The 27880-nt window shown below is 46.9% G+C and overlaps 1 protein-coding gene across 1 annotated transcript in view; it reads left to right on the forward strand.

Moving 5' to 3' along the window:
• sema7a (semaphorin 7A (JohnMiltonHagen blood group)) overlaps positions 1-26203 on the forward strand; it is a 53219-nt gene extending 27016 nt beyond the window's left edge. Inside the window, exons 8-14 of the mRNA XM_084186004.1 lie at positions 2882-3060; positions 6097-6205; positions 10669-10864; positions 11753-11868; positions 19535-19680; positions 24023-24096; positions 24220-26203. Coding sequence (XP_084042130.1) covers positions 2882-3060; positions 6097-6205; positions 10669-10864; positions 11753-11868; positions 19535-19680; positions 24023-24096; positions 24220-24698 — 1299 coding nt within the window. The 3' untranslated portion in view covers positions 24699-26203. The remainder of the gene's footprint in view (positions 1-2881; positions 3061-6096; positions 6206-10668; positions 10865-11752; positions 11869-19534; positions 19681-24022; positions 24097-24219) is intronic.
• Positions 26204-27880: the final 1677 nt, after the last annotated feature.

Below are 27880 nucleotides of genomic sequence, written 5' to 3' on the forward strand. Positions count from 1 at the left end.
ACCCATGCATACCCCACAAGACATGCCACCAGAGGTCTCTTTATAATCCCCAAGTCCAGAACAGACTATGGGAGGTGCACAGTACTACATAGAGCCATGACTACATGGAACTCTATTCCACATCAAGTAACTGATGCAAGCAGTACAATTATTTGTATAACTGCCTTAGACCCCAGGAAGAGTAGCTGCTGCCTTGGCAGGAACTAATGGGGATCCATAATAAACCCCAGGAAGAGTAGCTGCTGCCTTGGCAGGAACTAATGGGGATCCATAATAAACCCCAGGAAGAGTAGCTGCTGCCTTGGCAGGAACTAATGGGGATTGTGGGGGTCTATTTTCTTATAACTAGATGTGATGCCTAGCTTAGAAAGAATGCATTAATGATTAAACATAATAGGTTTGTACTGTACTGATATAAATTGTTTCACATAACAAGCTGTGATTCATGTGAGGAACGTTAGGGGGAAGGGGGAGATAAGGCTTGTGACTCTCACAGACACAAACACTGCCTCTTTGTTGAACCGTCCAAGGACGTAGGTACAAAGAGTACAGTTAGGGTGGGAAAGTACTGGGAAACTGTGTCTATGGGTGCTGACTTTCTGGACCAGCTGCAGATAACAACTTATGCCTGGCAACAGTGAAGCGCCAAGGGTCTGGGACCAGCCTGTGCGCCAACGATAGGCTGAGTAAGTCTAAACCACGCTCAGTCTCTACTCTGATTGGCCAGCAGGGAGCGGGAACTATCTCTGTCAGAGTATTTGAAGAAGAACTTAGAACAATGGATCAGTTCTCTGAGTGCCCTGCGTGGTATTTCAGTGGACCCGTATATACGAACATCATATTTACCATTGAAGTGTTTTGCATTAATTAAAATACTAGTCTATTTTAGAAGACGTGTATTGACCTCTTTTGTTCCTAATACCAGATTTGAATTGACGCAACTTAACAGGATCCATAATAAACCCCAGGAAGAGTAGCTGCTGCCTTGGCAGGAACTAATGGGGATCCATAATAAACCCCAGGAAGAGTAGCTGCTGCCTTGGCAGGAACTAATGGGGATCCATAATAAACCCCAGGAAGAGTAGCTGCTGCCTTGGCAGGAACTAATGGGGATCCATAATAAACCCCAGGAAGAGTAGCTGCTGCCTTGGCAGGAACTAATGGGGATCCATAATAAACCCCAGGAAGAGTAGCTGCTGCCTTGGCAGGAACTAATGGGGATCCATAATAAACCCCAGGAAGAGTAGCTGCTGCCTTGGCAGGAACTAATGGGGATCCATAATAAACCCCAGGAAGAGTAGCTGCTGCCTTGGCAGGAACTAATGGGGATCCATAATAAACCCCAGGAAGAGTAGCTGCTGCCTTGGCAGGAACTAATGGGGATCCTTAATAAATACTAATACAAATGAGATATTCGACAATCAGGTGTCCACATACTTTTGGTAATGTAGTGTATATCCTGGCTTAACGCCTGCATAGTTGGGCATAACACCAACCATTGGAGTTATACAGCAAAAATGTATCTGACTCCAGGATTAGAAGTGTTTTTCATCCAGCACAGTTCAGTGGTTGATGAACCATAGGCTGATAGTGCTGAACTAGGCCTGGTAATATCCACACTAACACTCCCCACATCCCACAGATTCCAGTCAGTCCCACCACCAGCTGTGCCAGCACCTTTAGTGTTTATTGTACTGCAGTACAAGGCCTTCTAGCAGCCCAGCTCTGTCTAGCAGCCCAGCTCTGTCTAGCAGCCCAGCTCTGTCTAGCAGCCCAGCCCAGCTCTGTCTAGCAGCCCAGCTCTGTCTAGCAGCCCAGCTCTGTCTAGCAGCCCAGCTCTGTCTAGCAGCCCAGCTCTGTCTAGCAGCCCAGCTCTGTCTAGCAGCCCAGCCCAGCTCTGTCTAGCAGCCCAGCTCTGTCTAGCAGCCCAGCTCTGTCTAGCAGCCCAGCTCTGTCTAGCAGCCCAGCTCTGTCTAGCAGCCCAGCCCAGCTCTGTCTAGCAGCCCAGCTCTGTCTAGCAGCCCAGCTCTGTCTAGCAGCCCAGCTCTGTCTAGCAGCCCAGCTCTGTCTAGCAGCCCAGCTCTGTCTAGCAGCCCAGCTCTGTCTAGCAGCCCAGCTCTGTCTAGCAGCCCAGCTCTGCTGTTTGTTTGAGAAGACACATTACTGTAGATCCTGGAATGTAGGCCAACCATGCCACCTGTGAATCTTGAAGGCCACTAACATTCTAGCTACAGTACGTTATGTGAAGAGATGTGAACCAGGAACAGAACCATCTGTGCAGATGAACACTACATGGCTTTCAAAGACTACACTTCCACTGTGAGACATCTGTCTTGGTTCCATGTTTGTTACTGGTCCGATTAAAGGGGTCACAGTTCTGGAAGCATTGAAATGAAGACCTTTGTTTGGCTTGGTTCTTCTTCAGTTTCTTTGTTCTGATGATGTCATCATTGTGCAGGTGTATGAAGGAGGTTTGTTCTGATGATGTCATCATTGTGCAGGTGTATGGAGGTTTGTTGATGATGATGATGGTGGTGATGATGATGGTGGTGGTGAGGATGATGATGGTGGTGGTGAGGATGATTGTGATGATGGTGGTGGTGATGGTGGTGGTGAGGATGATGGTGGTGGTGAGGATGATGGTGGTGGTGAGGATGATGGTGTTGGTGAGGATGATGATGATGGTGGTGGTGAGGATGATTGTGATGATGGTGGTGGTGATGGTGGTGGTGAGGATGATGGTGGTGGTGAGGATGATGGTGGTGGTGAGGATGATGGTGGTGGTGAGGATGATGGTGGTGGTGAGGATGATGGTGATGATGGTGGTGATGATGATAATGTCGATGATGATGGTGATGATGGTGGTGATGTCATTCTACAGGTGGATGAAGGCGGTTCTAAGCGGTTCTTCCAGAACATGTGGACGTCATTCCTGAAGGCTCGGCTGGTGTGTGGGATTCCCAACGAGTCGCTCTACTTCAACCGTCTCCAAGACATCTTCGTGCTCCACGCGGAGGAATGGAGGGACTCACAAGTGTATGCTCTGTTCACTAGCAGCTGGTGAGAGGATTCTGCTGTCTCTCTTATCTCCCAGCAGCTACTGTCCATATGCATTCTCCCAATGCTCCTAGTTCTAAACTACAAAGTCACTGGAGTGGTATTCTGACTTGAGATCTGCGCGCTTACCTCAGTCTCCCACTGACGTCAATAAATGATTCATTCGAAAGTCTGAGCTGTGTGCTCTTTTAACAGAACACGAAGATAACCGTGTTCTGTTAAACAAAGGTTCTTCCTGATGTGACCGGTGTAGATTTCCTCTGCATTGTGTTTTGATCAGATGACCAGAGGATCTGGGTTGGTCTAATTAGGTTTTATTTTCTAATAATGTCAGGAAACACTTCCACAAACAAATGCTGTGCTGCCTTTATACGCCAACTCTTCAAAGTAAAAATGAACAATGAAAGGGGACATGAATAGCCATGCTAGCTAGCTCCATGATGACGTGTACAGAGAAAAGTACAGTAACTAGCTAGCAGTCAACAGATAAAAGTAAATAAATGACTGAAATACATACATATCCCAATATCATGGTGGGAGACCTTTATCAAACACTGTCAGTGACCCTATTCACTCATTATAAGTATTTTAACATATAGGATTGATTATGATTTTCATAATCTACCTCTTCCACATGGATACAGTAGACATGGAATAGGTAAGGGGGGACAGGAGATGTTTATGAGGGGGAATGCAGAAGGAGAGGTAAGGAGGGACAGGAGATGTTTATGAGGGGGAATGCAGAAGGAGAAGGAAGGGGGGACAGGAGATGTTTATGAGGGGGAATGCAGAAGGAGAAGGAAGGGGGGACAGGAGATGTTTATGAGGGGGAATGCAGAAGGAGAAGGAAGGGGGGACAGGAGATGTTTATGAGGGGGAATGCAGAAGGAGAGGTAAGGAGGGACAGGAGATGTTTATGAGGGGGAATGCAGAAGGAGAGGTAAGGGGGATGGGAGATGTTTATGAGGAGGAATGCAGAAGGAGAGGTAAGGGGGATGGGAGATGTTTATGAGGGGGAATGCAGAAGGAGAGGTAAGGAGGACAGGAGATGTTTATGAGGGGGAATGCAGAAGGAGAGGTAAGGAGGATGGGAGATGTTTATGAGGGGGAATGCAGAAGGAGAGGTAAGGAGGATGGGAGATGTTTATGAGGGGGAATGCAGAAGGAGAGGGAAGGAGGATGGGAGATGTTTATGAGGGGGAATGCAGAAGGAGAGGGAAGGGGAGACAGGAGATGTTTATGAGGGGGAATGCAGAAGGAGAGGTAAGGAGGATGGGAGATGTTTATGAGGGGGAATGCAGAAGGAGAGGTAAGGAGGATGGGAGATGTTTATGAGGGGGAATGCAGAAGGAGAAGGAAGGAGGACAGGAGATGTTTATGAGGGGGAATGCAGAAGGAGAAGGAAGGAGGACAGGAGATGTTTATGAGGGGGAATGCAGAAGGAGAGGTAAGGAGGGACAGGAGATGTTTATGAGGAGGAATGCAGAAGGAGAGGTAAGGAGGATGGGAGATGTTTATGAGGGGGAATGCAGAAGGAGAAGGAAGGGGGACAGGAGATGTTTATGAGGGGGAATGCAGAAGGAGAGGTAAGGAGGATGGGAGATGTTTATGAGGGGGAATGCAGAAGGAGAGGTAAGGAGGATGGGAGATGTTTATGAGGGGGAATGCAGAAGGAGAGGTAAGGGGGGACAGGAGATGTTTATGAGGGGGAATGCAGAAGGAGAGGTAAGGAGGATGGGAGATGTTTATGAGGGGGAATGCAGAAGGAGAGGTAAGGAGGATGGGAGATGTTTATGAGGGGGAATGCAGAAGGAGAGGTAAGGAGGATGGGAGATGTTTATGAGGGGGAATGCAGAAGGAGAGGTAAGGAGGATGGGAGATGTTTATGAGGGGGAATGCAGAAGGAGAAGGAAGGAGGATGGGAGATGTTTATGAGGGGGAATGCAGAAGGAGAGGTAAGGAGGGACAGGAGATGTTTATGAGGGGGAATGCAGAAGGAGAGGTAAGGGGGATGGGAGATGTTTATGAGGGGGAATGCAGAAGGAGAGGTAAGGGGGATGGGAGATGTTTATGAGGAGGAATGCAGAAGGAGAGGTAAGGGGGATGGGAGATGTTTATGAGGGGGAATGCAGAAGGAGAGGTAAGGAGGATGGGAGATGTTTATGAGGGGGAATGCAGAAGGAGAGGTAAGGAGGATGGGAGATGTTTATGAGGGGGAATGCAGAAGGAGAGGTAAGGAGGATGGGAGATGTTTATGAGGGGGAATGCAGAAGGAGAAGGAAGTGTGTGACATTTAAAAGGACACTGACAACAACAAAAGGAATATATACTAATATCAGGCATGGGAACTATTCCATTTTTTTTTTTGCAATTATACAACATGAAATTCAACACTTGTTACACTGAGGAAGATGACCATGTTCTGTTAAACAAAGGTTCTACCTGAGGAAGATGACCGTGTTCTGTTAAACAAAGGTTCTACCTGAGGAAGATGACCGTGTTCTGTTAAACAAAGGTTCTACCTGAGGAACCTCAGGCCGTTTCTGTAGTCTCAGGCCGTTTCTGTAGTCTCAGGCCGTTTCTGTAGTCTCAGGCCGTTTCTGTAGTCTCAGGCCGTTTCTGTAGTCTCAGGCCGTTTCTGTGGTCTCAGGCCGTTTCTGTAGTCTCAGGCCGTTTCTGTAGTCTCAGGCCGTTTCTGTAGTCTCAGGCCGTTTCTGTAGTCTCAGGCCGTTTCTGTAGTCTCAGGCCGTTTCTGTAGTCTCAGGCCGTTTCTGTAGTCTCAGGCCGTTTCTGTAGTCTCAGGCCGTTTCTGTAGTCTCAGGCCGTTTCTGTAGTCTCAGGCCGTTTCTGTAGTCTCAGGCCGCTTCTGTAGTCTCAGGCCGTTTCTGTAGTCTTTGGGAGTGTTCGGTAGCCACAATGGAGTTTGTATACATTTCAGAAGGAATTTGTAGAGAAATGCTGTCTTCTTGATCAACATTTACATAAGCCTCTGAAGATGAACAATCTAACCTGAGTCTAACCTGTTCTCTCCACCAATAGGAATGGCACAGCTGTCTGCGTCTACTCCATGGCAGAGATCGACAGGATATTCCAGAACTCTCCCTTCAAGGGATACAATGAAGACATCCCCAACCCAAGACCTGGAACAGTAAGGAATCCTGCCTGTTTTCCTCATCTATTCTGCAGCTACATGTAAATCTCTACTGTTCATATCGAGAGACTCACGTTAAGAAAAGGAGTCTGTTGCCTTCTTATTCTGAGCTAGAGAATCAGACATATTTCAGCCGGCCTCATGTGGACCATGAATAACAAGTGACTGAAAAACAAAGGAAAGTTTGAGGCACATAGGACCGGACTCATTATTCATGTGCATTATAGGAACATCAGTATTCCCAGAGACAAAGGGAAACATGGCCTGCTTCCCAAATGGCATCCTGTTCCCTATGTTGTGCACTACTTTTGTCCAAAGCCCTGGTCTAAAGTAGTGCACTAGATAGGGAATAGGGTGCCATTTGGCTATGGGCTCTGGTCTAAAGTAGTGCACTACATAGGGAATAGGGTGCCATTTGGCTATGGGCTCTGGTCTAAAGTAGTGCACTAGATAGGGAATAGGGTGCCATTTGGCTATGGGCCCTGGTCTAAAGTAGTGCACTACATAGGGAATAGGGTGCCATTTGGCTATGGGCCCTGGTCTAAAGTAGTGCACTACATAGGGAATAGGGTGCCATTTGGCTATGGGCTCTGGTCTAAAGTAGTGCACTAGATAGGGAATAGGGTGCCATTTGGCTTTGGGCCCTGGTCTAAAGTAGTGCACTAGATAGGGAATAGGGTGCCATTTGGCTATGGGCCCTGGTCTAAAGTAGTGCACTACATAGGGAATAGGGTGCCATTTGGCTATGGGCTCTGGTCTAAAGTAGTGCACTAGATAGGGAATAGGGTGCCATTTGGCTATGGGCCCTGGTCTAAAGTAGTGCACTAGATAGGGAATAGGGTGCCATTTGGCTATGGGCCCTGGTCTAAAGTAGTGCACTAGATAGGGAATAGGGTGCCATTTGGCTATGGGCCCTGGTCTAAAGTAGTGCACTAGATAGGGAATAGGGTGCCATTTGGCTATGGGCCCTGGTCTAAAGTAGTGCACTAGATAGGGAATAGGGTGCCATTTGGGACACATCCTAAAGATGGGCCCTCCCTGGCCTGGCCTGTAACAGCTGACTAAAGCATGGAAACACGGGCCTTTACAGCTCAGAGTTCAGATCACACGTCTTTCTATAGCTGTGGCTGTGGCTGTGGCTGTGGCTGTGGCTGTGGCTGTGGCTGGGGCTGTGGCTGTGCGGTCATGACACATAACATCCACTGCTGTGTGACTCATAGTTGCCTGTCTGGGCTGTATCTATGACCACAGCATTAAAGCAGCAGATACATTTAGCTAACAGAAAGCGTCCCTCGGTGTTGTAACATCTACCACTACTGAGACCCTGCAGGTTTGACGCGTCCCTCGGTGTTGTAACATCTACCACTACTGAGACCCTGCAGGTTTGACGTGTCCCTCGGTGTTGTAACATCTACCACTACTGAGACCCTGCAGGTTTGACCCGTCCCTCGGTGTTGTAACATCTACCACTACTGAGACCCTGCAGGTTTGACCCGTCCCTCGGTGTTGTAACATCTACCACTACTGAGACCCTGCAGGTTTGACCCGTCCCTCGGTGTTGTAACATCTACCACTACTGAGACCCTGCAGGTTTGACGCGTCCCTCGGTGTTGTAACATCTACCGCTACTGAGACCCTGCATGTTTTTGGGTGTAGTCGGGTTTCTGTTAGTGTCACACCCTGGCTCTGGGGACTCTATATTTTGAGCCAGGGTGTGTAGTTTCTATGTGTTTGTGTTTCTATGTCGTGTTCTAGTATTGTATTTCTATGTTGGCCAGTGTGGTTCTCAATCAGAGGCAACGAGTGTCAGCTGTGGCTGGTTGTCTCTGATTGGGAACCATATTTAAACAGTCTGTTTTCCCATAGTGTTTGTGGGATCTTGTTCCTTTCGGTGTGTTCCGTGTTTGTTGTGTGTGTTTAACATAGGACGTCACGTTATCGTTTGTTGTTTTGTTGTTCGTGCATTCATTAAATAAAAGATCACGCTGCGCCTTGGTCTACTCCCTTTGTCGATCGTGACAGTTAGGTGGTTTATTGTCTGAACAACTTCCTCAATCTGTTTTTCCTCTGCCCTCCACCCTGACCCTACCTTCGTCATTCTCTTCCTTTATGAGATGTTCTATTGTTTTGTCTACGTTGGTATTGTGACTAAGACATTTTTTTATAGGCTATAACAACTGTCTGAGAAGGACTTGTATTGTTTTACCTCCTGACTAAGGCCACTGTGCTTCCAGACTCCCTTTACCACTGCTCCCGAGTGGCGCAGTGGTCTAAGGCACTGCATCACAGTGCTAGCTGTGCCACTAGAGATCCTGGTTCGAATCCAGGCTCTGTCGTAGCCGGCCGTGACCGGGAGACCCATGGGGCGGCGCACAGTTGGCCCAGCGTCGTCCAGGGTAGGGGAGGGAATGGCCGGCAGGGATGTAGCTCTGTTGTGGGTTCGTTTCCCACGGGGGGCCAGTATGAAAAATAAAATAAAAAGATAATGTAAGTCACTCTGGATAAGAGCGTCTGCTAAATGATACCAGGCTGCACGTTGACTGGAAGGAAGGAAGTGACTGTTCTTCTTGTATACCGCCATAAGACATATTTATATACAGTTGAAGTCGGAAGTTTACATACACCTTAGCCAAATACATTTAATCAAGGTAAAAATTCCCTGTCTTAGGTCAGTTAGGATCACCACTTTATTTTAAGAATGTGAAATGTCAGAATAATAGTAGAGAGAATGATTTATTTCAGCTTTTATTTATTTCATCACATTCCCAGTGGGTCAGAAGTTTACATACACTCAATTAGTATTTGGTAGCATTGCCGTAAAATAGTTTAACTTGGGTCAAACATTTCGGGTAGCCTTCCACAAGCTTCCCACAATAAGTTGGGTGAATTTTGGCCCATTCCTCCTGACAGAGCTGGTGTAACTGAGTCAGGTTTGTAGGCCTCCTTGCTCGCACACGCTTTTTCAGTTCTGCCCACACATTTTCTATAGGATTGAGGTCAGGGCTTTATGATGGCCACTCCAATACCTTGACTTTGTTGTCCTTAAGCCATTTTGCCACAACTTTGGAAGTATGCTTGGGGTCATTGTCCATTTGGAAGACCCATGTCTTGAGATGTTGCTTCAATATATCCACATAATTTTCCTTCCTCATGATGCCATCTATTTTGTGAAGTGCACCAGTCCCTCCTGCAGCAAAGCACCCCCACAGCATGATGCTGCCACCCCGTGCTTGGGATGGTGTTCTTCGGCTTGCAAGCATCCCCCTTTTTCCTCACAGTAAAGACCTGTTCTCCTGTCTTATCTCCTCAGTGTGTCTCTAACAGTAAAGACCTGTTCTCCTGTCTTATCTCCTCAGTGTGTCCCTAACAGTAAAGACCTGTTCTCCTGTCTTATCTCCTCAGTGTGTCCCTAACAGTAAAGACCTGTTCTCCTGTCTTATCTCCTCAGTGTGTCCCTAACAGTAAAGACCTGTTCTCCTGTCTTATCTCCTCAGTGTGTCCCTAACAGTAAAGACCTGTTCTCCTGTCTTATCTCCTCAGTGTGTCCCTAACAGTAAAGACCTGTTCTCCTGTCTTATCTCCTCAGTGTGTCCCTAACAGTAAAGACCTGTTCTCCTGTCTTATCTCCTCAGTGTGTCCCTAACAGTAAAGACCTGTTCTCCTGTCTTATCTCCTCAGTGTGTCCCTAACAGTAAAGACCTGTTCTCCTGTCTTATCTCCTCAGTGTGTCCCTAACAGTAAAGACCTGTTCTCATGTCTTATCTCCTCAGTGTGTCCCTAACAGTAAAGACCTGTTCTCCTGTCTTATCTCCTCAGTGTGTCCCTAACAGTAAAGACCTGTTCTCCTGTCTTATCTCCTCAGTGTGTCCCTAACAGTAAAGACCTGTTCTCCTGTCTTATCTCCTCAGTGTGTCCCTAACAGTAAAGACCTGTTCTCCTGTCTTATCTCCTCAGTGTGTCCCTAACAGTAAAGACCTGTTCTCCTGTCTTATCTCCTCAGTGTGTCCCTAACAGTAAAGACCTGTTCTCCTGTCTTATCTCCTCAGTGTGTCCCTAACAGTAAAGACCTGTTCTCCTGTCTTATCTCCTCAGTGTGTCCCTAACAGTAAAGAGCTGTTCTCCTGTCTTATCTCCTCAGTGTGTCCCTAACAGTAAAGACCTGTTCTCCTGTCTTATCTCCTCAGTGTGTCCCTAACAGTAAAGACCTGTTCTCCTGTCTTATCTCCTCAGTGTGTCTCTAACAGTAAAGACCTGTTCTCCTGTCTTATCTCCTCAGTGTGTCCCTAACAGTAAAGACCTGTTCTCCTGTCTTATCTCCTCAGTGTGTCCCTAACAGTAAAGACCTGTTCTCCTGTCTTATCTCCTCAGTGTGTCCCTAACAGTAAAGACCTGTTCTCCTGTCTTATCTCCTCAGTGTGTCCCTAACAGTAAAGACCTGTTCTCCTGTCTTATCTCCTCAGTGTGTCCCTAACAGTAAAGACCTGCCGTTGGCTACGGTGAACGTGATAAAGGATCACCCAGAGATGACAGACTGGATCCATCCCATCCAGCCCTACACCCCATTCTACATATCTAACTATTACTACACCAAGATAGCTGTGGACAGAGTACAGGCGGCAGACCACACCATGCACAACGTCCTGCTGCTAGCAACTGGTATGTGATGTCTGGGCTCCAAGTCTGGAAATAGACTCTCAAGTTGTTGGTTCTCTTGATGCTGTTGGTTCTCTTGATGCTGTTGGTTCTCTTGATGCTGTTGGTTCTCTTGATGCTGTTGGTGAACTACAGATGTCGGATCTTAATTTGAGCCAGTTTCACACAACAGGAAAATAATCCTGCAGCAACAGGAAATGTGGATTATAATTAATGGACATTTGTGGTAGAGGTTGATACATTTTTTGTTAAGTTTTTCCTGAAGTTTTAAAGTGGAAATTACAAACTTTAGAAGCCTGTTTAAACCTTGAATCCACAACAAGTTTGCATTTCCTGCTGTTCTGGAACATTCCTCTAACAACAGGACGATGAAATGAAGATTACAACGTGACCATTGTTTATCATATGGTTGATAACAGCATTATGATAACTTTATCACATTCACATGTTATTCAGAGTGTCAAATACAACAATAATCTTGTATTTACATGATCAGTAATACCAGGGCAGTAATGTAAAATAAACTATACACACATAGCTAAAAAAATTAAATAAAAATAAAAAGGAAATAGGATGAACCATGCCTAGAATACAGTATATACATAGGAAGTGGGTAAAACAGTGTGTAAACATTATTAAAATGTTCAATGACTGTGTACATAGGGCAGCAGTCTCTAAGGTGCAGGGTAGAGTACCGGGTGGTAGCCGGCTATTTACAGTGACTAAGTTCAGGGCAGGGTACTGGGCGGAGAAGCTATTTCTCAGTCTCATCCAGATGGCACAAGCCAAAGCTCTTAGAGGGCTACTTACTTACTGCCAGGCCTCTGCAAACAGGCCTACTTCAGCTTGCAAATGACTGTGTTAACTTTCTGTATCCTTCTTCCCTCCCAGACACCGGAATGATCCATAAGATCTTAAAGGATGGTTTTAAACCATTCATCATCTCAGAGACTCATCTCTCCAACCACTCTGATGTCATCAGATCAATGAAACTGGACTCTAGAAAGGTACTGGCAGGGGTGGCAGGAAGCCTAGTGGTTAAGAGTGTTGGGCCAGTAATGAAAGGTTGCTGTTTCGAATCCCAGAGAAGACTAAGTGAAAAATCTTTCAATGTGCCCTTGAGTAAGGCACTTAACCCTAATTGCTCCTGTAAGTCGCTCTGGATAAGAGCGTCTGCTAAATTACAAAAATGTACCGTGATCATGTTATTTTGGACATGACCAGAAGGGTGGTATTCAGAAGGGTGGTATTCAGTATAGATATACAGTGAGTGTACAGGTTATATGAGATATGACCTAAGCCCTATGTGATCAGGTTGCAGTGCATTCGGAAAGTATTCAGACCCCTTCACTTTTTCTACATTTTGTTACGTTACAGCCAGTGGTATAAAGTACTTAAGTAAAAATACTTTAAAGTACTACTTAGTACTTTAAAGTATTTTTACTTAAGTACTTTACACCACTGGCTGTAACGTAACAAAATGTGGAAAAAGTGAAGGGGTCTAAATTTTTTGGGGGTATCTGTACTTTACTTTACTATTTCTATTTTTGACAACTTTTACTTTCGTACATTCCTAAAGAAAATAATGTACTTTTTACTCCATAAATTTTCCCTGGCACCCAACAGTACTTGTTACATTTTGAATGCTTAGCAGGACAGGAAAATTGTCCAATTCACACACTTATCAAGAGAACATCCCTGGTCATCCCTACTGCCTCTGATCTGGTGGACTCACTAAACACCAATGCTTTGTTTGTAAATGATGTCTGAGTGTTGGAGTGTGCCCCTGGCTATCTGTAAATGATGTCTGAGGGTTGGAGTGTCCCCCCTGGCTATCTGTATATGATGTCTGAGTGTTGGAGTGTGCCCCCTGGCTATCTGTATATGATGTCTGAGTGTTGGAGTGTCCCCCCTGGCTATCTGTATATGATGTCTGAGTGTTGGAGTGTGCCCCCTGGCTATCTGTATATGATGTCTGAGTGTTGGAGTGTCCCCCCTGGCTATCTGTATATGATGTCTGAGGGTTGGAGTGTGCCCCCTGGCTATCTGTATATGATGTCTGAGTGTTGGAGTGTCCCCCCTGGCTATCTGTATATGATGTCTGAGTGTTGGAGTGTGCCCCTGGCTATCTGTATATGATGTCTGAGTGTTGGAGTGTGCCCCTGGCTATCTGTATATGATGTCTGAGTGTTGGAGTGTGCCCCCTGGCTATCTGTATATGATGTCTGAGTGTTGGAGTGTCCCCCCTGGCTATCTGTAAATGATGTCTGAGTGTTGGAGTGTGCCCCCTGGCTATCTGTATATGATGTCTGAGTGTTGGAGTGTGCCCCCTGGCTATCTGTATATGATGTCTGAGTGTTGGAGTGTCCCCCCTGGCTATCTGTATATGATGTCTGAGGGTTGGAGTGTCCCCCTGGCTATCTGTAAATGATGTCTGAGTGTTGGAGTGTGCCCCTGGCTATCTGTATATGATGTCTGAGTGTTGGAGTGTGCCCCTGGCTATCTGTATATGATGTCTGAGGGTTGGAGTGTCCCCCTGGCTATCTGTATATGATGTCTGAGGGTTGGAGTGTGCCCCTGGCTATCTGTATATGATGTCTGAGGGTTGGAGTGTCCCCCCTGGCTATCTGTATATGATGTCTGAGTGTTGGAGTGTGCCCCCTGGCTATCTGTATATGATGTCTGAGTGTTGGAGTGTGCCCCCTGGCTATCTGTATATGATGTCTGAGGGTTGGAGTGTCCCCCCTGGCTATCTGTATATGATGTCTGAGTGTTGGAGTGTCCCCCCTGGCTATCTGTATATGATGTCTGAGTGTTGGAGTGTCCCCCCTGGCTATCTGTATATGATGTCTGAGGGTTGGAGTGTCCCCCCTGGCTATCTGTATATGATGTCTGAGTGTTGGAGTGTGCCCCTGGCTATCTGTATATGATGTCTGAGTGTTGGAGTGTGCCCCTGGCTATCTGTATATGATGTCTGAGTGTTGGAGTGTGCCCCTGGCTATCTGTATATGATGTCTGAGTGTTGGAGTGTCCCCCCTGGCTATCTGTATATGATGTCTGAGTGTTGGAGTGTCCCCCCTGGCTATCTGTAAATGATGTCTGAGTGTTGGAGTGTCCCCCCTGGCTATCTGTAAATGATGTCTGAGGGTTGGAGTGTCCCCCCTGGCTATCTGTATATGATGTCTGAGTGTTGGAGTGTCCCCCCTGGCTATCTGTATATGATGTCTGAGTGTTGGAGTGTCCCCCCTGGCTATCTGTATATGATGTCTGAGGGTTGGAGTGTCCCCCCTGGCTATCTGTATATGATGTCTGAGTGTTGGAGTGTCCCCCCTGGCTATCTGTATATGATGTCTGAGTGTTGGAGTGTCCCCCCTGGCTATCTGTATATGATGTCTGAGGGTTGGAGTGTCCCCCCTGGCTATCTGTATATGATGTCTGAGTGTTGGAGTGTCCCCCCTGGCTATCTGTATATGATGTCTGAGTGTTGGAGTGTCCCCCCTGGCTATCTGTATATGATGTCTGAGTGTTGGAGTGTGCCCCTGGCTATCTGTATATGATGTCTGAGTGTTGGAGTGTGCCCCCTGGCTATCTGTATATGATGTCTGAGTGTTGGAGTGTGCCCCCTGGCTATCTGTATATGATGTCTGAGTGTTGGAGTGTGCCCCTGGCTATCTGTATATGATGTCTGAGTGTTGGAGTGTGCCCCTGGCTATCTGTATATGATGTCTGAGTGTTGGAATGTCCCCCCTGGCTATCTGTAAATGATGTCTGAGTGTTGGAATGTCCCCCCTGGCTATCTGTATATGATGTCTGAGTGTTGGAATGTCCCCCCTGGCTATCTGTATATGATGTCTGAGGGTTGGAATGTCCCCCCTGGCTATCTGTAAATGATGTCTGAGTGTTGGAATGTCCCCCCTGGCTATCTGTATATGATGTCTGAGTGTTGGAGTGTCCCCCCTGGCTATCTGTATATGATGTCTGAGTGTTGGAGTGTGCCCCTGGCTATCTGTATATGATGTCTGAGTGTTGGAGTGTGCCCCTGGCTATCTGTATATGATGTCTGAGTGTTGGAATGTCCCCCCTGGCTATCTGTATATGATGTCTGAGTGTTGGAGTGTCCCCCCTGGCTATCTGTATATGATGTCTGAGTGTTGGAGTGTGCCCCCTGGCTATCTGTATATGATGTCTGAGTGTTGGAGTGTGCCCCTGGCTATCTGTAAATGATGTCTGAGTGTTGGAGTGTGCCCCTGGCTATCTGTAAATGATGTCTGAGTGTTGGAGTGTGCCCCTGGCTATCTGTAAATGATGTCTGAGTGTTGGAGTGTGCCCCTGGCTATCTGTATATGATGTCTGAGTGTTGGAATGTCCCCCCTGGCTATCTGTATATGATGTCTGAGTGTTGGAGTGTGCCCCCTGGCTATCTGTATATGATGTCTGAGGGTTGGAGTGTCCCCCCTGGCTATCTGTAAATGATGTCTGAGTGTTGGAGTGTGCCCCCTGGCTATCTGTATATGATGTCTGAGTGTTGGAGTGTCCCCCCTGGCTATCTGTATATGATGTCTGAGGGTTGGAATGTCCCCCCTGGCTATCTGTATATGATGTCTGAGGGTTGGAGTGTGCCCCCTGGCTATCTGTATATGATGTCTGAGTGTTGGAGTGTCCCCCCTGGCTATCTGTATATGATGTCTGAGGGTTGGAATGTCCCCCCTGGCTATCTGTATATGATGTCTGAGGGTTGGAGTGTCCCCCCTGGCTATCTGTAAATGATGTCTGAGTGTTGGAGTGTTCCCCTGGCTATCTGTATATGATGTCTGAGGGTTGGAGTGTCCCCCCTGGCTATCTGTATATGATGTCTGAGGGTTGGAGTGTCCCCCCTGGCTATCTGTATATGATGTCTGAGTGTTGGAATGTCCCCCCTGGCTATCTGTATATGATGTCTGAGTGTTGGAATGTCCCCCCTGGCTATCTGTATATGATGTCTGAGGGTTGGAGTGTCCCCCCTGGCTATCTGTAAATGATGTCTGAGTGTTGGAGTGTTCCCCTGGCTATCTGTATATGATGTCTGAGGGTTGGAGTGTCCCCCCTGGCTATCTGTATATGATGTCTGAGTGTTGGAGTGTCCCCCCTGGCTATCTGTATATGATGTCTGAGGGTTGGAATGTCCCCCCTGGCTATCTGTATATGATGTCTGAGTGTTGGAGTGTCCCCCCTGGCTATCTGTATATGATGTCTGAGTGTTGGAGTGTCCCCCCTGGCTATCTGTATATGATGTCTGAGTGTTGGAGTGTCCCCCCTGGCTATCTGTATATGATGTCTGAGTGTTGGAGTGTCCCCCCTGGCTATCTGTATATGATGTCTGAGTGTTGGAGTGTCCCCCCTGGCTATCTGTATATGATGTCTGAGTGTTGGAGTGTCCCCCCTGGCTATCTGTATATGATGTCTGAGTGTTGGAGTGTCCCCCCTGGCTATCTGTATATGATGTCTGAGTGTTGGAGTGTCCCCCCTGGCTATCTGTATATGATGTCTGAGTGTTGGAGTGTCCCCCCTGGCTATCTGTATATGATGTCTGAGTGTTGGAGTGTCCCCCCTGGCTATCTGTATATGATGTCTGAGTGTTGGAGTGTCCCCCCTGGCTATCTGTATATGATGTCTGAGTGTTGGAGTGTCCCCCCTGGCTATCTGTATATGATGTCTGAGGGTTGGAATGTCCCCCCTGGCTATCTGTATATGATGTCTGAGTGTTGGAATGTCCCCCCTGGCTATCTGTATATGATGTCTGAGGGTTGGAATGTCCCCCCTGGCTATCTGTATATGATGTCTGAGGGTTGGAATGTCCCCCCTGGCTATCTGTATATGATGTCTGAGGGTTGGAATGTCCCCCCTGGCTATCTGTATATGATGTCTGAGTGTTGGAATGTCCCCCCTGGCTATCTGTATATGATGTCTGAGGGTTGGAATGTCCCCCCTGGCTATCTGTATATGATGTCTGAGTGTTGGAGTGTCCCCCCTGGCTATCTGTATATGATGTCTGAGTGTTGGAGTGTGCCCCCTGGCTATCTGTATATGATGTCTGAGTGTTGGAATGTCCCCCCTGGCTATCTGTATATGATGTCTGAGTGTTGGAGTGTCCCCCCTGGCTATCTGTATATGATGTCTGAGTGTTGGAGTGTCCCCCCTGGCTATCTGTATATGATGTCTGAGTGTTGGAATGTCCCCCCTGGCTATCTGTATATGATGTCTGAGGGTTGGAATGTCCCCCCTGGCTATCTGTATATGATGTCTGAGTGTTGGAGTGTCCCCCCTGGCTATCTGTATATGATGTCTGAGTGTTGGAGTGTCCCCCCTGGCTATCTGTATATGATGTCTGAGTGTTGGAGTGTCCCCCCTGGCTATCTGTATATGATGTCTGAGTGTTGGAGTGTCCCCCCTGGCTATCTGTATATGATGTCTGAGTGTTGGAGTGTCCCCCCTGGCTATCTGTATATGATGTCTGAGTGTTGGAATGTCCCCCCTGGCTATCTGTATATGATGTCTGAGTGTTGGAGTGTCCCCCCTGGCTATCTGTATATGATGTCTGAGTGTTGGAATGTCCCCCCTGGCTATCTGTATATGATGTCTGAGTGTTGGAATGTCCCCCCTGGCTATCTGTATATGATGTCTGAGGGTTGGAATGTCCCCCCTGGCTATCTGTATATGATGTCTGAGGGTTGGAATGTCCCCCCTGGCTATCTGTATATGATGTCTGAGGGTTGGAATGTCCCCCCTGGCTATCTGTATATGATGTCTGAGGGTTGGAATGTCCCCCCTGGCTATCTGTATATGATGTCTGAGTGTTGGAGTGTCCCCCCTGGCTATCTGTATATGATGTCTGAGTGTTGGAGTGTCCCCCCTGGCTATCTGTATATGATGTCTGAGTGTTGGAGTGTCCCCCCTGGCTATCTGTATATGATGTCTGAGTGTTGGAGTGTCCCCCCTGGCTATCTGTATATGATGTCTGAGTGTTGGAGTGTGCCCCTGGCTATCTGTATATGATGTCTGAGTGTTGGAATGTCCCCCCTGGCTATCCGTACATTAAAACAACCAGAAAATCATGCCGTCTGGTTTGCTTAATATGAGGAATGTGAAATGATTTATACTTTTACTTTTACTTTTGATACTTAAGTATAGTTTAGCAATTACATTTACTTTTGATACTTAAGTATATTTAAAACCAAATACTTTTAGACATTTACTCAAGTAGTATTTTACTGCGTGACTTTCACTTTTACTTGAGTAATTTTCTATTAATGTATCTTTACTTTTACTCAAGTATGACAATTGGGTACTTTTTCCACCACTGGTTACAGCCTTGTTCTAAAATGGATTTTTTTTAAAGGATAACCATCTCTTCAGCACTACACTAATCAGGCCTTCATGGTAGAGTGGCCAGACGGAAGCCACTCCTCAGTAAAAGGCACATGACAGCCCGCTTGGAGTTTGTCAAAAGGCACGTAAAGGACTCTCAGACCATGAGAAACAAGATTCTCTGGTCTGATGAAACCAAGATTGAACTCTTTGGCCTGAATGCCAAGTGTCACGTCTGGAGGAAACCAGGCACCTCTCATAACCTGGTCAATACCATCCATACGGTGAAGCATGGTGGTGGCAGCATCGTGCTGTGGGGATGTTTTTCAGTGGCAGGGACTGGGAGACTAGTCAGGATCGATGGAAAGGTGAACAGAGCAAAGTACAGAGAGATCCTTGATGAAAACCTGCTCCAGAGCGCTCAGGACCTCAGACTGGGGCGAAGGTTCACCTTCCAACAGGACAATGACCCCAAGCACACAGCCAAGACAACGCAGGAGTGGCTTTGGGACAAGTCTCTGAATGTCCTTGAGTGGCCCAGCCAGAGCCCGGACTTGAACCCGGGGCTTCCAGTGAGACGCGGATTTCATTGGCTTTGTCAGTCGTAATTTTAGTTCCTTCAACTGAAGTTGCGAGATTCCGATTCCCCATAGTATGTTGAACTGAAGTTGACTGACTGAAAGGGAACCGCCATTAGCCGTGTTGTTATTCACAAAATACTGTATGCCTTATTGCTTTTACAAACCGCTAATGATTTTAACCCCTAAGGGCGATGTCCACGCCCACACTGACATCTAATTAGCATAATCAAATAATCCCCTTAAAAATCTGTCAGTTTAAGATGGAGATATGTTGTTTTTTTGCATCGTCTCAATCCACCACAGCCGCCGATGTCGCACTTCCTCATCTGTGGTGAAAGGTGGCAGAGCTAGAGCGGTGTTGGTCAGACCAGGAGAATGTGTCTTCTCACAATATCGTCTGTAGCGTCCGAACGTTTTAGCCTACAAACTATTATGACCCCTGGAAAGATGACACTCTCACGAACACGATGGTGTTCTCCATTTTGCTCTACAACCTCCACAAGTGTCAGGAGACTCGTCTGAAGTCGGTAACGCCGATCTGCCAACTTCTGTTTGTAGCGTCCGAACTGTTTGGATTACACACTAATATGACCCCTCTGTGCAAAGCATTTGTATGAGCTAATATCAGTAAGCCCAAAAAAGACAGGGCTTAGACTCTGATGGGTATTAAAGATAGATATTGTTCAAATGTGAAATATATGTGACGGGATGTTTTAATATTAACTAGCGTCTTTCTGTCCACTCCCAGAGGAAGTTGGTGGTGGGTTTGTCAGAGCAGATCTCCATTCTGGACCTCCAGAGGTGCCAGGACTATAACGTATCCTGTGCTGAGTGTGTTCTGGCCAGAGACCCGTACTGCGCCTGGACAGAGGCTGGCTGCCGTCCCACTGTCCCGTAAGTTTCCTCTTTTTCTCCTACTCAAATGACCAAGCATGGCTGTTCCGTCAGCATGGCTGTTCCGTCAGCATGGCTGTTCCGTCAGCATGGCTGTTCCGTCAGCATGGCTGTTCCGTCAGCATGGCTGTTCCATAAGTTATATATTTACATTTACATTACATTTTAGTCATTTAGCAGACGCTCTTATCCAGAGTGACTTACAGGAGCAATTAGGGTTAAGTGCCTTGCTCAAGGGCACATTTACGTCATTTAGCAGACGCTCTTATCCAGAGCGACTTACAAATTGGTGCATTCACCCTATAGCCAGTGGGATAACCACTTTACACTTTTTTTTTTTTTTTTTTTTTTTTTGGGGGGGTGGAAGGATTACTTTATCCTATCCCAGGTATTCTTTAAAGAGGTGGGGTTTCAAATGTCTCCGGAAGGTGGTGAGTGACTCCGCTGTCCTGGCGTCGTGAGGGAGCTTGTTCCACCATTGGGGTGCCAGAGCAGCGAACAGTTTTGACTGGGCTGAGCGGGAACTATGCTTCCGCAGAGGAAGGGGAGCCAGCAGGCCAGAGGTGGATGAACGCAATGCCCTCGTTTGGGTGTAGGGACTGATCAGAGCCCGAAGGTACGGAGGTGCCGTTCCCCTCACTGCTCCATAGGCAAGCACCATGGTCTTGTAACGGATGCGAGCTTCAACTGGAAGCCAGTGGAGTGTGCGGAGGAGGGGGGTGACGTGAGAGAACTTGGGAAGGTTGAACACCAGACGGGCTGCGGCATTCTGGATGAGTTGTAGGGGTTTAATGGCACAGGCAGGGAGGCCAGCCAACAGCGAGTTGCAGTAATCCAGACGGGAGATGACAAGTGCCTGGATTAGGACCTGTGCCGCTTCCTGTGTAAGGCAGGGTCGTACTCTCCGAATGTTGTAGAGCATGAACCTGCAGGATCGGGTCACCGCCTTGATGTTAGCGGAGAACGACAGGGTGTTGTCCAGGGTCACGCCAAGGCTCTTCGCACTCTGGGAGGAGGACACAACGGAGTTGTCAACCGTGATGGCGAGATCATGGAACGGGCAGTCCTTCCCCGGGAGGAAGAGCAGCTCCGTCTTGCCAGGGTTCAGCTTGAGGTGGTGATCCGTCATCCATACTGATATGTCTGCCAGACATGCAGAGATGCGATTCGCCACCTGGTTATCAGAAGGGGGAAAGGAGAAGATTAATTGTGTATCGTCAGCGTAGCAATGATAGGAGAGGCCATGTGAGGATATGACAGAGCCAAGTGACTTGGTGTATAGGGAGAATAGGAGAGGGCCTAGAACTGAGCCCTGGGGGACACCAGTGGTGAGAGCACGTGGTGCGGAGACAGCTTCTCGCCACGCCACTTGGTAGGAGCGACCGGTCAGGTAGGACGCAATCCAGGAGTGAGCCGCGCCGGAGATGCCCAGCTCGGAGAGGGTGGAGAGGAGGATCTGATGGTTCACAGTATCAAAGGCAGCAGACAGGTCTAGAAGGACAAGAGCAGAGGAGAGAGAGTTAGCTTTAGCAGTGCGGAGAGCCTCCGTGACACAGAGAAGAGCAGTCTCAGTTGAATGACCAGTCCTGAAACCTGACTGGTTTGGATCAAGAAGGTCATTCTGAGAGAGATAGCAAGAGAGTTGGCTAAAGACGACACGCTCAATAGTTTTGGAAAGAAAAGAAAGAAGGGATACTGGTCTGTAGTTGTTGACATCAGTGGGATCGAGTGTTGGTTTTTTGAGAAGGGGTGCAACTCTCTCTCTCTTGAAGACGGAAGGGACATGGCCAGCGGTCAAGGATGAGTTGATCAGCGAGGTGAGGTAGGGGAGAAGGTCACCGGAGATGGTCTGGAGAAGAGAGGAGGGGATGGGGTCAAGCGGGCAGGTTGTTGGGCGGCCTGCAGTCACAAGTCGCAGGATTTTATCTGGAGAGAGAGGGGAGAAAGAAGTCAGAGCATAGGGTAGGGCAGTGTGAGTAGGACCAGCAGTGTCATTATACTTAACAAACGAGGATCGGATGTCGTCAACCTTCTTTTCAAAGTGGTTGACGAAGTCATCCACAGAGAGAGAGGGGGGGGGGGGGGCGGGAGGATTCAGCAGGGAGGAAAATGTGGCAAAGAGCTTCCTAGGGTTAGAGGCAGATGCTTGGAATTTAGAGTGGTAGAAAGTGGCCTTAGCAGCAGAAACAGATGAAGAAAATGTAGAGAGGAGGGAGTGAAAAAATGCCAGGTCGGCAGGGAGTTTAGTTTTCTTCCATTTCCGCTCCGCTGCCCGGAGCTCTGTTCTGTGAGCTCGCAATGAGTCATCAAGCCACGGAGCTGGAGGGGAGGACCGAGCCGGCCGGGAGGATAGGGGACACAGAGAGTCAAAGGATGCAGAAAGGGAGGAGAGGAGGGTTGAGGAGGCAGAATCAGGAGATTGGAGGGAGAAGGATTGAGCAGAGGGAAGAGATGATAGGATGGAAGAGGAGAGAGTAGTGGGAGAGAGAGAGCGAAGGTTGCGGCGGCGCATTACCATCTGTGTAGGGGCAGAGTGAGTAGTGTGGGAGGAGAGCGAGAGAGAAAAGGAAACAAAGTAGTGGTCGGAGACATGGAGGGGAGTTGCAGTGAGATTAGTAGAAGAGCAGCATCTAGTAAAGATGAGGTCAAGCGTATTGCCTGCCTTGTGAGTAGGGGGGGACGGTGAGAGGGTGAGGTCAAAAGAGGAGAGGAGTGGAAAGAAGGAGGCAGAGACAAATGAGTCAAATGTGGACGTAGGGAGGTTGAAATCCCCCAAAACTGTGAGGGGTGAGCCATCCTCAGGAAAGGAACTTATCAAGGCGTCAAGCTCATTGATGAACTCTCCAAGGGAACCTGGAGGGCGATAGATGACAAGGATATTAAGCTTAAATGGGCTAGTGACTGTGACAGCATGGAATTCAAATGAGGAGATAGACAGATGGGTTAGGGGAAAAATTGAGAATGTCCACTTGGGAGAGATGAGGATTCCTGTGCCACCACCCCTCTGACCAGATGCTCTCGGAGTATGCGAGAACACATGGTCAGACGAGGAGAGAGCAGTAGGAGTAGCAGTGTTTTCAGTGGTAATCCATGTTTCCGTCAGCGCCAGGAAGTCGAGGGACTGGAGGTTAGCATAGGCTGGGATGAAGTCAGCTTTGTTGGCAGCAGAACGGCAGTTCCAGAGGCTGCCTGAGACCTGGAACTCCAGGTGTGGGGTGCGTGCAGGGACCACCAGGTTAGAGAGGCAGCAGCCACGCGGTGTGAGGCGTTTGTGTAGCCTGTGCAGAGAGGAGAGAACAGGGATAGGCAGAGGCATAGTTGACAGGCTGTAGCAAATGGCTACAATAATGCAGAGGAGATCGGAATGAAATGAACTAAACATCTGGGAGAGGAGAGAGCAGGGCCTCCCTCACCAAAACTTCCACCTCCGAAACTATAATTGTTTCACTGAACCACCCGAACAAAAACTCTCCCAACTTCCACCTTTAGAAATCAGAATTGTTGTGAACCACAGCGGTTCAATGTTTCAAGGAATAGACTCAACCCACTTTATTCAGCTAGCTAACTATGACACCATAGCTAACTAGCATGCTAGCATCCAATAACACACAGTTTAGCACCAACACTTGGTCACAACAAACCACCAATAGTGTGTTAACACACTAAACAGATAATTCGTGTCCGTGTCTAGTTCCTTTCATAACGCAGCAATAATTAAACGTTGGCTAGCTAGCACAAATATATTGTATTTAGCTGCCACAGTACAGCACACAATGGCTACTGTGTTGACTCTGTTCGAAAAACGGCTAGCTAGCCGTTTCTTTCAATCAACTTTATTTAGAAGGCCTTTTCACATCAGCAGTTTTCATAAAGTGCTTTTACAGTAATTGGCCTAGACCCCAAAGAGCCTTTTACAGTAACTGTCCTAGACCCCAAAGAGCCTTTTACAGTAACTGTCCTAGACCCCAAAGAGCCTTTTACAGTAACTGTCCTAGACCCCAAAGAGCCTTTTACAGTAACTGTCCTAGACCCCAAAGTGCCTTTTACAGTAACATGTCTAGACCCCAAAGAGCCTTTTACAGGAACATGTCTAGACCCCAAAGAGCCTTTTACAGTAACCTGTCTAGACCCCAAAGAGCCTTTTACAGTAACCTGTCTAGACCCCAAAGAACCTTTTACAGTAACTGTAGCAGAGCTTCCCTCTTTTGATTCGTATTTAAATACCTAGCATTGCTGTCTACCGTATCTAAACTGATATAACCTTAGTTATAGTCTTTGTGAACTGAATGTTGTGATTAAAATGTTGTTTTAGTTGTTGTTGTTGTTGTGTCTCTGTCCATAGGGGAGGCATTCAAAATATCAATGGAGGACAAACTAATGTGTGCCCTAAAACAGCAGAAGCTGAAATAGCAGAAGGTATACTGTACATTGACATCTCACACACTGATAATAATACAATCAATCAAATCAGTCAATCTGAGTAGGCTGGATTTTCATTCCCCTACCTGGTTAAATACATTTTTCCTGCTCTTTCTCCAGAACCAAAGATGCCTACCAGCAACAGGACCAGACGCGACACACAGCCTTCCCACCCCCCCTCCCCCTCCTCGTCCAGGAACGCCCTCGGTGTATCGGTCCACTCTTTGCCCCTGGACGTCCCCTTCTACCTGTCCTGTCCCATCGACTCTTACCACGCACACTACAGCTGGGAACACCTGGGCACGACACACCCCTGTCTGCGGCTGCAGGCCAGCTGTCTCCACCTCATCCCCTCCATGCAGACAGAGCACTATGGGAATTACCGGTGTGTCTCCAAGGAGAGGGACTATACCAGGGTGGTCCGGGAGGTTCGAGCTACACAGCTGCTCAACAACCACAACCCAGCCGTAATCACCAGGCCTCTGAGACCTGTGAGGCCCATGAACAGGGAGACTAAGACCAACGGAGGGACAGCGGTTATGGCGGGACGGTTCGGGACCTTTGCAGCTTTGGCCATTCTCGTGCGACTTCTGCAATAAATCCATGGACTTCATCATGATATGACACTTTCCGTCTACTTCCCATCTGCACTTTATAGAGGACTTTAGACTTTTTCCTTTAGACATCGCTCGTCCATATATTTATTTATAAAGAAGTTGACTATTTCCACATTTTGTTATGTTACAGCCTTATTCTAAAATTGATTGAATTATGTATTTTTTCCTCATCAATCTACACACAAATACCCCATAATGACAAAGCAAAAACTGTTTTTTAGAAATTTTAGCAATTGTATTCAGACCCTTTGCTATGAGACTTGAAATTGAGCTCAGGTGCATCCTGTGTCCATTGATAATCCTTGAGATGTTTCTACAACTTGATTGGAGTCCATTTGTGGTAAATTCAATTGATTGGACATGATTTAGAAAGACACACAGCTGTCTATATAAGGTCCCACAGTTGACAGTGCATGTCAGAGCAAAAACCAAGCCATGAGGTCGAAGGAATTGCCCGTAGAGCTCAGAGACAGGATTGTTTCGAGGCACAGATCTGGGGAAGGGTACCAAAACATTTCTGCAGCATTGAAGGTCCCCAAGAACACAGTGGCCTCCATCATTCTTAAATAGAAGAAATTTGGAACCACCAAGACTCTTCCTAGAGCTGGCTGCCGGGCCAAACTGAGCAATCGGGGGAGAAGGGCTTTGGTCAGGGAGGTGACCAAGAACCCAATGGTCACTCTGCCAGAGCTTCAGAGTTCCTCTGTGGGGATGGGAGAACCTTCCAGAAGGACAACCATCTCTGCAGCACTCCACTAATCAGGCCTTTATGGTAGAGTGGCCAGATGGAAGCCACTCCTCAGTAAAAGGCACATGACAGCCTACTTTTAGTTTGCCAAAAGGCACCTAAAGGAATCTCAGACCATGAGAAACAAGATTCTCTGGTCTGATGAAACCAAGATTGAACTCTTTGGCCTGAATGCCAAGCGTCAAGTCACCATGATGCTGTGGGGATGTTTTTCAGTGGCAGGGACTGGGAGACTAGTCAGGATTGAGGGAAAGATGAACGGAGCAAAGTACAGAGAGATCCTTGATCCTTGAACTTGTGAAGATGCTGGAGGAAACGGGTACAAAAGTATCTATATCCACAGTAAAACTAGTCCTATATCGACATAACCTGAAAGGCCGCTCAGCAAGGAAGAAGCCACTGTTCCAAAACCGCCATTAAAAAAGCCAGACTACGGTTTGCAACTGCACATGGGGACAAAGATCGTACTTTTTGGAGAAATGTCCTCTGGTCTGATGAAACAAAAATATAACTGTTTGGCCATAATGACCATCGTTATGTTTGGAGGAAAAAGGGGGGGCTTGCAAGCCGAAGAACACCATCCCAACCGTGAAGCACGGGGGTGGCAGCATCATGCTGTGGGGGTGCTTTGCTGCAAGAGGGACTGGTACACTTCACAAAATAGATGGCATCATGAAGAAGGAAAATTATGTGGATATATTGAAGCAACATCTCAAGACATCAGTCAGGAAGTTAAAGCTTGGTCGCAAATGGGTCTTCCAAATGGACAATGACCCCAAGCATACTTCCAAAGTTGTGGCAAAATGGCTTAAGGACAACAAAGTCAAGGTATTGGAGTGGTCATCAAAAAGTCCTGACCTCAATCCTATAGAAAATGTGTGGGCAGAACTGAAAAAGCGTGTGCGAGCAAGGAGGCCTACAAACCTGACTCAGTTACACCAGCTCTGTCAGGAGGAATGGGCCAAAATTCACCCAACTTATTGTGGGATGCTTGTGGAAGGCTACCCGAAACGTTTGACCCAAGTTAAACAATTCAAAGCCAATGCTACCACAATCTGTAGAAGCAATGAGAATAGAAGGGTTCAGAACTTTTGTAAAACATCACAGTACAGTTGAAATATCTATGGCAAATAGAAATCCAATATGGATGGTGTTAAGAGATAAATGGGAGGGGTTGAATGGAGTTGAAGGATGGGACTAATAACAAATAACAACATATAATAACAAAGATAACTAATAATGTAAGCATACTGTGTCCATAATAAATTATAAGTATATAGGTTGTAGGTTGGGAGCTTTTGGGAAAGAGCACAGTTAGAAAGATATGGCATATAGAAGCAAACCGGATGGACATCATGAAAATGATCGGAGAGGTTGAGAGTAGAAGAAGTTCAGGAGCGAAAAAAATAAATAATAATATATATATATATATATAATATAATTATTGTAAAATTAACTCTGTCCATAAGGTGTAGATAGTGTAGATAAACTTCCGACTTCAACTGTATATACTGTATTCTATACTATTCTACTGTATCTTAGTCCATGCCGCTCTGTCATTGCTTGTCCATATATTTATTTATATATTCTTAATTCCGTTGCTTTACTTAGATTTGTGTGTATTGGGTATATGTTGTCAAATTGTTATATATGACTTGTTAGATATTACTGCACTGTCGGAGCTAGAAGCACAAGCATTTCGCTACACCCGCTATAACATCTGCTAAACACGTGTATGTGACCAATAAAATGTGATTTGATTTGATTTGACATCTCTGGAGAGACCTGAAAATAGCTTTGCAGCGACGCTCCCCATCCAACCTGACAGAGCTTGAGAGGATCTACAGAGAAGAATGGGAGAAACTCCCCAAATACAGGTGTGCCAAGCTTGTAGCATCATACCCAAGAAGACTCTAGGCTGTAATCGCTGCCAAAGGTGCTTCAACAAAGTACTGAGTAAAGGGTCTGAATACTTATGTAAACGTGATTTTATTTTTATTTTTTTATTTAAAAACCTGTTTTTGGTTTGTAATTATAGAGGATTGTGTGTAGACTGATGAGTAAAAAAAACAATTTAATCCATTTTAGAATAAGGCTGTAACGTAACAAAATGTGGAAAAAGTCACAGGGTCTGAATACTTTCTGAATGCACTGTATAAGAGGTGGGGAGGGGGACGTTTAACCTGGGTCATGTTCGTTAGGGCACACCGTAACAAAACTTTTTTTTAAACGCTTTGCGATGGAAACTGTTAGTCCCAGCTAGTCCCTCCCTGTTTCAGTCAGTTTTCTTCCGTTTGGTGCCGATTGAACACGACCCTGTTGTGTAGGACCCAGATCAGATTGGGCTGTTCCTTTCTAAATAGGCTTGGCTGGGGATATAGAGGCATGGACAATGTCTTATGTCAGATAGCAGGAG

The sequence above is a fragment of the Coregonus lavaretus genome (genome assembly GCF_964263955.1).
Source record: "Coregonus lavaretus genome assembly, chromosome: 21".
NCBI classification, from domain to species: domain Eukaryota; kingdom Metazoa; phylum Chordata; class Actinopteri; order Salmoniformes; family Salmonidae; genus Coregonus; species Coregonus lavaretus.